General features: G+C 44.0%; 2 protein-coding genes across 6 annotated transcripts; one reads left to right on the top strand and one right to left on the bottom strand.

Moving 5' to 3' along the window:
- Window positions 1-70: 70 nt before the first annotated feature.
- On the bottom strand, window positions 71-8,918 carry ZNF639 (zinc finger protein 639). 5 transcript variants are annotated; one of them, XM_064165695.1, is made up of 7 exons: window positions 8,760-8,918; window positions 7,488-7,591; window positions 7,044-7,111; window positions 6,769-6,822; window positions 6,365-6,472; window positions 4,505-4,642; window positions 71-4,235 (listed from the first exon to the last, which is right to left on the bottom strand). In XM_064165695.1, the coding sequence occupies exons 3-7, from the start codon at window positions 7,099-7,101 to the stop codon at window positions 3,088-3,090; spliced, it is 1,506 nt and encodes a 501-aa protein (XP_064021765.1). In that variant the 5' UTR covers window positions 7,102-7,111; window positions 7,488-7,591; window positions 8,760-8,918; the 3' UTR covers window positions 71-3,087. The 5 variants fall into 5 exon arrangements, with proteins under 5 accessions (XP_064021765.1, XP_064021763.1, XP_064021764.1 ...); XM_064165693.1 differs by having other exon boundaries at window positions 4,499-4,642; window positions 8,760-8,916; XM_064165694.1 differs by lacking the exon at window positions 8,760-8,918 and adding an exon at window positions 8,451-8,747 and having other exon boundaries at window positions 4,499-4,642.
- On the top strand, window positions 7,286-9,512 carry LOC135186732 (uncharacterized). The gene is made up of 3 exons (XM_064164709.1): window positions 7,286-7,558; window positions 8,079-8,492; window positions 8,955-9,512. The coding sequence occupies exons 1-3, from the start codon at window positions 7,286-7,288 to the stop codon at window positions 9,189-9,191; spliced, it is 924 nt and encodes a 307-aa protein (XP_064020779.1). The 3' UTR covers window positions 9,192-9,512.
- The last annotated feature ends 1,455 nt before the right edge of the window (window positions 9,513-10,967 follow it).

Here is a 10,967-nt window from a genome sequence, read left to right on the forward strand (position 1 = left end):
GGTAAACTCGCCCTCCGAGATCTGCAGCAGCTCCAGGGGTACCTAAACCACAGACAAGCATGACTTTGGATTCCTGTGTACTGTCAGCACGGTGGTTTAATGTCAGCTCAAACGACAAACACCAAGTCCTTCCGAGAGTTAAAAAAGCCCTCAGAATGCATACATCTGATATAAGAGCTTGAGAAAACGAGAACAATCACAAACAGTTAAACCCAACAACACTCAGCAAACATTACAGAGAATACATTATTCAAGAAAACTAATTTGCTGTATTTTAATTTCTTGCAATAATTGGTGTGACTTCAGTTTAAGTCGGTATGTAAACTCCTGTTCAGTTACAAACACCGTTCAGGAAGATGAAATAACACAACCTGGAGTCCTCGAGGTGTGAAAAAGCAAATGGTGAAACACAGATTGCTTCCAAGTACAAAATACTCCTCATGATTTAGAGTAGCTTCCAGTTAGAATGCTCCTCCTCAAGGCGAATTTTGCAGGTACCAGTGCAAAGAACAACCAACCAACTGAATTTCATACATGATGAGTGTTCTATAGAAGAGTAATACTGGCATGCTCTGACTACCTAATGTCTCTCATTCAGGACCTGCAGGGTTAAAGACCGAATGCCTCTGGCAGTACCAGAGCAGCTCCATTCTCCTCAGTTCACCTCGGTGCAGCAGTGTCAAAGCAATGACCTTCCACTTACATTCTTCACATAAATAAACCCAGCTCTTCTCTTCCCTTCAATGGGAACAACTTACTGTCCTTGCCATGCACAGTCATTCCTTTCAACCTTCCAACTTCTACACAGACTGTGCTCTACCTATTTTTTCTACTACTTAGTATCTTTCTTGCTTTAGCCTCCTGGCCATGGGGAAGCTGATGTCCTGCTTGCTTCTGCTAAGGGAGATGTACTCCCAGACATTTCCATTTACTTCTGACAGATACCAAGAAGAAAATGCTAAGATTAGTCCCTCATTTATAAAATCCAACCCAAGACAAATCTGAATATAGTTTTAATTGAATATCACAGGGTACTTTTTAGTTAGCAATGATCTGGCTTTGTAACATTCCCATGGGGTATTCTTTTCACTCCCAGTTTAGAAGTAACACCTCTTGAAGATATCCATGAAGTTATTCAGGGCTCAACATGCAAGTTTTTTCTATCATGAGACTCAGTGCTTTTCCTGTACAGGTCAGTGCTGATCTACACAAATATACACAGCCACTTACTTATTTGGCTGGGGCTTTTTTTATTCTTTTAATTTTTTCCCCCTTCCCTCCCCCACCTTATCACTGTCCCCCGGAGCTGCTTGCTCTCCAGATCACAACTGTGCTGCTACATCTGTGTTTCATCACCAAGAGCAGGCTTTTAACAGACCCAGCATCCCCTTTCTCTCAGTTATATACACATATGCACAAAATAAACTTGCCATACACAGTTCTTATTATTTGTTAACTGTATCATTGCTGCTGTTTTAAGTCAGCCACGATGGATGTGTTCAAAACAGGAAATGAGCAACACTACCACAGACACTGTTGTGCTCCATGCAACAGACTAAGAAAATAGTCAGGACACACCATCAGGTTGCCCTTTTCAGTGACTACACAGAAGATTGAGCAGTAAACCAGCATTTCAAAATGACAAAAATGGTCTTGCCTGCTAAGGAATAAAAAGATGCTAACTGGCTTGTAGAGGGCTTTTCAGATATACTTCTCTATAATTTAATGAACTGTCAATATCCAGCCAATTTTTATCCTTAACTTTAAAATATAGAAGACCCTTGCACATCTTGAAGCTGACAACACCCAATCTCACTGATCTCACTAACGTTTTATACATTACTTATATCTATACAAAGCTTACATTAGACAATCTTACATTACAAATTTACAGTCAATGAAGAAAGAAACAAACTCCACTGTTTCATGGGCAATTTTACCCTGCTAACTAGAAGAATTAAAAGGATCTCATCCTTATTTTTACCTGCCCAAGCATCCACTCAGAAATACAGCTGCAGAGCAGACTGTAAAAATTCTTTTGTAACAGTTATTGTGGTAGATGTGTGAGATTATTGGAAAGTGATGAAAGCTAATACAATTTTTCTACTGCACCAATGTTTGAAACCATTTACAGAAGTAACGGCTCTCAAATGGCTAGCAATAGAAAGCTAATTATAAATATACATAATTATAGTAACTAATAGAGGCTTACTCTAAATGAGGCTGGTGACATACATCATTAGTGACAGTTACATTAGCATTTAGATAAAAAAAAATTCACACTGTGCATTCTCAGCTGGATCATGTTGCAGGTTGCCTTTCCTCCTTAAACATGACCTAATGTACACATGAGCAATGTGCGTTTCCTCGGTGCATTAAAAAACAGTATCTAAATGTAAGAAACAAAAATCGTGTGGGAGGTCTGTAGTAAATGTGTGAAAGACAACAGTTGTCTCCCACAGACAGGAGTTCAGATTTAACACTGCACGAAGCGAGTGGCAAGGTCGAATAGGTACCCCCAAGGGAAAAATCAGGGCAATTTTAAAAGCTTGCCAAGAGTACAAGGTGGGACACGCAGGCTACTATGTCAATTTGGAGACATCCATGCCTGGGAATTTTTGGAACACTTTTATCTTTGTCAGGCTGGTGTAATTTGGCTAAACATCAGCAGAACAACCTGCTGCGGCAGAGGGTAACACGAGCTGCACATGCAACTGAGATCACAATGGTGTTGCTTTAGTTTGGAGCTAGAGCTTGGTTTGCTGTTTGTCCCTTTTGAACTCCAGAAAGCTTGTCTGGTACAGGAGATGTGGAAGTGCACGATGACCATGAGAACTGCTACCACAGCATGCAACTACTCCCACTGCTCCCCCAGACCCAAATCCATCACACAATAAACATGATTATTTCTACTGAAACCCTTAGGTAAGGAAAGTCACAACACCAAGTTGTTATATGTGCTCCGCTGATACAAAGATGAAAACATTAGAATTGTACAGCTGCTGTTAAAAATGTATTTAATATCAGATTCCAGGGACTGGAAATTAGTTCCAATTCTAACAAACTGATTACAGGGAAGGAAAATAATCACGCTGTCTCATGTATCTGAAGATGACTTAAAAGATCTTTTTCATTTCCAAACCTCATTAAACAATCAGTACATTTATGAGGCAAATCTGCTGAATGCCTGAAATCCAAATGAGTTTTAAGGTCTTCAATCTGTCCTGTTGAATATTCACAGTATTGACACAAATAAATCCCTTCAGATAAATGAGAGCTTAAATGCTTGCAATATTCCAACATACCTGAAAAGCCCTTCCCACAGTCATCACAAACATGAGGGAATATTTTGGTGTGTTCAATAGCTACATGCCTGTTCACGTTCGTATGCAGCCTACTCCTAAAGCCACACACCTGGCACACAAAGAAGTTTTTGCATTTGTCAAAACTGATTTTGTTTATGAGGCTGTACTGTCCTCGCTCCTTGTTATTATAGCTGTCACTTAGCTCTATCAGTCGGCAGGCATGCTCGTTCACCACGTGGCTGTGGAGATCTTCTGGGTCATTTGTTTCGTGCTCGCAGAACTGACACAAATACTGCTCGTCACAGCTGTGTTCCTGGAAGTGCAGGTACAGCTCGCTGCTGGAGGAGAACTGCATGTCACACTGCTCACACCAGTACAGGTGGTCGTTGAAGTGCGTGTCTGCTATGTGCTGACTCAGATTCTCAAATATCACAGTTTTGTAATCGCAGTATTTACAGATGTAGGGATCCTCCTCGTGCAGTTTTACATGTTCAATGAGCTGCATTTTGCTGGAGAAGCTTTCTTTGCAAACTTTACAGACGTGGGTGTCTGTACAGGTCTTATGCTTCAGGATCATGTGCTGCTTTAAATCAGAGAAATACTTGCTGTTGAACTCACAGAGCTCACACTTGTATAAGCCACTGCTGTTGGCTCTCAGCAAAGGCCATTTCTGTTGAGCTGTGATGTTCAAAGCCTGGTTCTTCTCAAACATTTTACAGGTTTCCAAAGGGATTTCCTCTAGGTCCTCAGCTTCTAGCTTCTCAGGTGAGACAGTTTGTGTTTCTATGTCGTGAACTTCTACGGCATTCACTTCTGTTGTAGAAATTTCTACGGTTTGAATATCCAGAGGTTTCTCCTCTTCTGTAGGGCTGTCACTGAATATAGGTGAATCACATAAGTCTCTGCACATTCCATTATTAGTACTTTTATCTGCAGGAATCAATATATAACAGAAAGTTAAAAAACTCTACTAAACACCTCACCTGGGTCCACATTTAACTGCTTAGTTAGTTGCAGCAGCTTACAAATGCAAAAAGCAGTTCTTTTTCCCTGGGCTGTTTTATGTTTAATTTACAAATAAATAAGCTACAAATCCTTCATCCTCCTTGATCAAAGCAAAAAAGCTTCATTAAAGGCCAGCAGCTGTGCTGCTCTCCAGGTTCCCAGCACCCAAGCTGCAAATGTGCACTGACCTTTACCTTTATCCCTCCTCTTCGGGTCTGCATAGTGCAACCCCATTACGTTTGAATGTGACCCACTCCACTGAGACGTCCCAGCGTGCACAGGACTCCCATCATCATCCGTGTCTTGGCTCTGCACAGAACTGTGGAATCTAGCTGCAAAGACAAAAAGAATATAATCATATAGTAATTTTATCATTTTAATATAATTTACCCATACTCTGCGATTCTTTAACGCAGCAAATAAAATCTGGGGTCATTTACTTATTCCAGATGTGTGTATTTATCCTCACATACTAATCACACCATAGCCCACATTAAAGAAAGTAACAATACTTAAAAATTACTTCCATACATACAAGAGAACATAGGAATTCAGAAGGTGATAGCTGCATATCTCATCAAACAATGGTCAGCTGAGTACACTGGAAATAACTTTACAGTAAAATCTTCAAATGAAACTTTACATTTGAAAGATAAACTGTTAAAAATAAGTATTTCAGGACACATTTAAAAACATAATACTCTCAAAGACTTCTGGAGATGTGTTGGTTAACTTTTTAGACTGAAAAGAATAAAAATCCATCCTCACATTTGCTCTCCCAAACTTTATATCCACTGGCAGATGTCATTTTTTCCCCCCCACGAGTACAGTTTAATGCAATTGGTGGTAAATTTCATGTGAAAACTTAAGATTTACATCACCTTCACATTACTTACTGGGTGGATATTTAGATAAAGGTCTAATCATCATTATAAATGCTGTAAAATGGAAGGATCTTTTTGTGTTATTTCTACTTTGGATATTGTATTTCAGCTATCATTAAAAAACCTTCAATCAGTCTACAGCATGGATAAGGCATACAGCTATAGAAGGCCAACAGCATCCTGGCCTGTATCAAGCAGTGTGGCTAGCAGAAGAAGGAAGTGATTGTACCTCTGCACTCAGCCCTCGGTGAGGCTGCAGCACGAGAGTTTTGGGCTCCACAGTATAGGAAAGATGTTGAGGTCCTTCCTGGAGCATGTCCAGAGAAGAGGCTGGTGAGGGGTTTGGAGGGTACCATACAAGGAGCAGCTGCAGGACCTGGGTCTGTTTAGTCTGGAGAGGAGAAGGGTAGTTCTGACTGCTCTCTACAACTGCCTAAAAGATAGAGAGGCCAATGTTGACCTCTTCTCCTACGTAACTAGTGGTAGGATGAGATGAAACAGACTTAAGCTGTACCAGAGAAAGATCAGACTGGGTATCTGGAAAAAGCTCTTTATTGAGAGTGATGAGGCATTGCAACAGGCTGCCCAGGGAGGTGGTTAGAGCTGTAATCACAGAATGGTTTAGGTTGAATGGGACCTCAAAGATCATCTAGTTCCAACCCCCCACCATAGGCAAGGACACCTCCCACTAGAACAGATCACTCAAGGCCTCCCCCAACGTGGCCTTGAACACTTCCAGGGAGGGAGCAGCCACAACCTCCCTGTGCCACTCACCACCCTCACTGTAAAGAACTCTCCTCTCTTGCAGTTTAAAGCCATGATGAGCTTTTCATGAACCCAGACCCCCAGGTCCTTTTTCTCAGGGCTGCTCTCCAGTCATTCGTCAGCCAGCCTGTATCTGTGCTTGGGACTGCACTGACCCAAGTGCCTGTAATCCCCAGAGGTGTTCAAGAAGTGTGTAGGTGGGGTGCTTCAGGATACAGTTTAGTGATCATGGCAGTCAGATGATGGTCGGACTTGATGACCTTAAAGGGCTTTTCCAACCTTAATGATTGCATGATCGATTCGATGATCACAATGATACTTGGAAATCACACACTATATATTTAGTCTGTTGCTATGACTAGGAACAGGACACACTTAGTAAAGAACTGCAGAACGTAGTCTTACCTCTGTTTTCAGAGAACTTGATGTCTGGCTGTTTCATGGAACAGACACTATAGCAGTGGTCAGAAAAAATTCCACTGTTGTCTATGTATCTGCTTGCACCTGAAGAATCTAAACCAAACAAACAAAAAGGCACCTTTTAAAGCTAACACACTGATATATCTCTGTTATGCTTTTAATGCTCATAGCTATTCTCTTCCCTGAAGACATTTTTACTACTTGTACTGGGGAGAAGTCTATAGTGGTCTGATAACATTCCTGTTGTGATTTACAACTTCCAGCTGCTGCCCTGATGTCAGCTAAAGCCACCACCAAAGTGTTCCCAATAAAGACAGCGACTAGAGCACAATTCACTCAGGACTGAAGACTTCTGGACATCCCCATCCCAACTTTCACAAAATTCCTACCCTTGTGTGTTAGTAGAATCATCCTCATTTTGTATCTTGAGCAAGTTTCCCCGTCTGCAGGGAGTACAAACAAAACCACTCAGAGGCACTGTCTGAACGTGACTTAACAACAGAGCACACAGAGCAGGCACTCAATACACTCAGACCACAACCTCCTAACCCACCACCCTTTATGGTACTGCTCTTCCATGCGTTAGCTCGTGGGGTTCCCTTCTCAAAGCAATTCTTGAGAAAAAAAAGCCTTCATGAGTATGCAACTCAACCTCTAAACTGACCTGAATATCGAGAAGGATGCAGCGTCTTCCTTTTCCTCTTTTTAGGATGCTCATTCATTTTGCACAGTCTAAATTAAGTGATTAAATTGAGAATTAAATTTGTTTGCATTTGATCTTTCATTGCTTTATAAATCAGTATAAATATTTTGAAAATCCTCACACGAAATAAAAGACTTTTTTTTTCCCCCTACTCCTCTTTCTTGACTCTCAGCCCCATTTTGTTACAGTTGAGAAGACATTACATGCAGACAAGTACTGAAGACATATTTCATGTTCCTGCCCTGGAACAAAAGGTTCAGCATAAAGACAGGCAGGTCAGGACTCCAGGCACTCAGTGTAACCTACAAAGCAGGTGTCCAGCACACTGTAGTTTTGGCATTCTGAGGCAGAATCTTTCAGACAACGGTTTTAATGCTGAAAACACTAACAAAATTGTGCTCTTACCACAAGTCCTTGATTCTTCTGTATCAGCAGGCAAGGCAGCTAAGAAGCTGGTGGCTGTACAGCTTTCAAAGGTAGCGAATACATCAGTTCAAGGCAGTTTTCATCTGTGGGGTAACACCATTTTAGAACACTTGGAAATCTGAGCACAAAGTCAATGTAAAAGTCAGATACACAAGTATTACAAAGAAGGAAGCTACGGAAATGGAACCTAAACCCAACATAAATGTTGGAGTATCAAAAGGAGTAGATAGATGCATTTGAGCGTTTCTTTTTTGTTCCAGGTTAGTTGGATTGCACTGCACACAGCTCCTGAGAGTAAGACGTGACATAAAGATACCTGAGCTTTATACAGGCCAAATAGTTTTGAAGAAAGGGCTGTGAACATGTGTTTCACCCTATCACTGGAGCTCTTAAGGGCCCAGGATCTTCTAAAGCCAAAGTCAACGCAAGCATACAATAAATGGTACTCCTCAAACAAACTCTGTTCTCGTGAAATAGTGTCTGAATGAGAATTTGACACAGAAAAGCCAAGGGGTTTACTACTGTCTACAAGTATGAAACACTCCCATCGCCTTCTCCGATTGTGAGCAGACCCTGCGTTACACTGAACTACAAGTGTTATCCCAGGAACGGCAAGGACCGGCCCACAGGGCAGTAACGCCCGCTACCCGTCTCCAGCAGCCTTCCCCGCTACACCGCCCCCAGAAACTCGGCGCGACGCGGGGGAAGACTCACGAAGGCCCTGGAACAGGCGATCGGCAGCCCCCGAACCCGCCGCGGCCCCGGCAGCACAGCCGCTGCGCGGCAGGGCGAGCGCGGCCAAGGCGCGGCTGCGCCCGGAGGCTCCGGCAGGGAAGCCGCGGGCGAGCCGGAGGCAGGGGCGAGGCAGCGGCCACGCTCCGGCAGCAGGGAAAGGGCCCGGCCCAGAGCCGCCACCGGGGAGCGCCGCAGGCCCAGCCTCACCTCGGCGTGCGGAGCGACGGCGGCCGGAGCCCGCTGCGGAACGTGAGTCATTGCTCAGCCGCTTCCAGCGGCGATGGAGGGGAGGCGGGCGGGCTGTTCGTCCCGGGTGCGGGGCCGCGCTTCAAATGGCGGCGGGGCGAGGGGCAAGATGGGGACGATTGGGGGACGCCGGTACGCGACACGCGGGCCGCACGAAGCGGTCTGACAGCCTAGAGGGAGGCGGACGCCGGCCGAGGCACGGAATACTCCCGCGGGGCCTGGGGGCCACGCCAGCGGCCGCTCCACTCCTGCCGCGACGCCGGGACTCACCTTCCGCTCCGCGCCCAGCACGGGCCGCGGCCGCCCTCGGACGCGCTGCTCCCCGCGGGGGAAGGGGCGGAGCGGGCCGCGGCCGCCCACATAGCGCCCTCTGGCGGCCGCCTGCTGCCTCCCCCCTTTCTCTTGTCGCCGTACTAAGAGCGGAGGGGAGGAATAACTCTTTTGTCCTTAATTTATACACGATAGCGTCATCCTACCGCATCGATGCACAGGCGGAGAAGGTCAAGCAACACCTTTTCACAGGGAGGCTGGGTTCAGGGCTGGCGAAGCACCCGGCGACGGCTAATGTCCTTTGATAAATGCCAACAGCAAACACACGGCACAAGACAGAGCCTGATATCAAAGCCAGGGCTTTGGAAAGCACATTCTTACTTTTTGCATCGATGCTGCTCTGGAGAAGAATCGATGCAAACTAAAGATTAGAGAAGGAACACAATCAGCTTTCTCCCTTCCAGCTTTTCCTAAATGTATAACCATAAAAGCATCCCACCTTCCTGCTCAATTCAGCAGAGCGTTTCAAACAGCATGTCAATACTTTCAAAACTAAGTCAGGGGGAAGAGATAAGGGAGATCATTACAGTCACTTATTGTGGTCATCAACTTTTATCAAGCATTTCATTTATTGAGCATTTAATTTGTTGTTCAGCTCTGGCTCAGCCTGCAGTTACCTAACTTTAAGATCGAACTTTCCATTAGCAGACATCCCTAAAGTTGTTGCTTCACTGATTAATAAAACCCCACCCTGCCTCTGACCTCTGTTTCATTCATTAGCTGGAAGTTGAGGTTGGATTCACTCTGTATGTTGAGAGCCTACCTGTAGTCTTTGTCCTGAAACTTGGAAACATGTCTTTGGGGTGAACTGATTTGGTTAGAGCCACGTAAAGAGCTTCATCCTGTGATCACAGAGGACTTTTGATGGTAAGCAGCCTGATTATAAAGGTATCCTTTTGAAGGCAATCTGCTGAGCCCTCAAATTAAATACATGCGGTCTGTCTGTTATCTGAACTGAATTACTGATCAAACACGATCCTGACTGCCCGGTTCGCTTTGTTCTGCCTTAGTCCAACCATAGGAACTGACAGTTTGTGCTAAAGGTCTCAAATTTGCCTTGGCTAGCCGCAAGGGCGAATGCCCACAGACTTCTCCCTCTTCACCAAAACGTTTTCCGTGTCAGTATTCGCCCAAGGCACTTCCCTCAGCTCCCAGCAGAGGGCAGTAATGAGAGCGTAAGAATCTGTAAACTCAGCGAGTTAAAGGAAACCAAACAAGCAAACAACACAAACCTGACACTTGCCATTGAATTCAGTCCTGAGCCAAACTCAGCCTAACCAAAGCAAAACAGGTCTTTTCTGTACCTTTAGTCTGATTTCTTCTCCACACAAAGCAGCACAGCCCAACACCTGTATCAATTAAGAGAGACACTGAAACATCAGAAGCTCTCCTTTGAAGTTGCAGAGCCATTTCAAAGTCACATACATCAGCATTATTCATACTTTAAACAAAAAAAGCCTCATTGAATCTCATTTTTCAAAGCACCATGTGCTTGGGATGTTCAAAGAGCATTGGGTCAGGTTCCAATCACTCAGAACCCATTCCAACTGGAAAAACAAAATGGGCTTTTCTGTGTAAGTAGGGAACACAGACGATGCTTGTTTAAATTAGCAGGGATGGATCCTTACCAAAATAAGAATGGAATAAACTCTTTCTTCAGTGAAAGCAGGAAGAAGCTCATAATAGCCTTTGCTGAAGGTAGATTGTGTTTAAAAGGACACATAGGAGTTTAACTGAGCCATCTTGTCTGGCATCAGTTTTATTGCTCTTTTAAATGTGAGTTTAGACTTTGGATCAAACCTTTCCAATGCTGGCTGGAAACCAGACTGATTTCTGAGCCTAAAATCAGGAGGGCTCATTGAGATTTCTGCACTAAAGCAGCCCACGTTGCAAATCATTCTTCTGTTTTGCCAGCATTATTTTGCAAGTTATCCAATCCATACTATTTTGATGCTTTAAGGATCAAGACTTAGATTACCACAAAAAAATCACACTTGGCAATGGCAGTAAAGTCTGAAATTTGCATTTGAACAAGACCTGCTGATCCTCATTCCCTGAACCACCCTGTGCACTTCAAACAAGGCAGTAAGAACTCACATCCATTCCATAGTTACTGGAAAAGGCAAAACTCAGCTGTAATAAACAGTT

The sequence above is a fragment of the Pogoniulus pusillus genome, chromosome 26 (assembly GCF_015220805.1).
Source record: "Pogoniulus pusillus isolate bPogPus1 chromosome 26, bPogPus1.pri, whole genome shotgun sequence".
Classification (NCBI taxonomy): Eukaryota; Metazoa; Chordata; class Aves; order Piciformes; family Lybiidae; genus Pogoniulus; species Pogoniulus pusillus.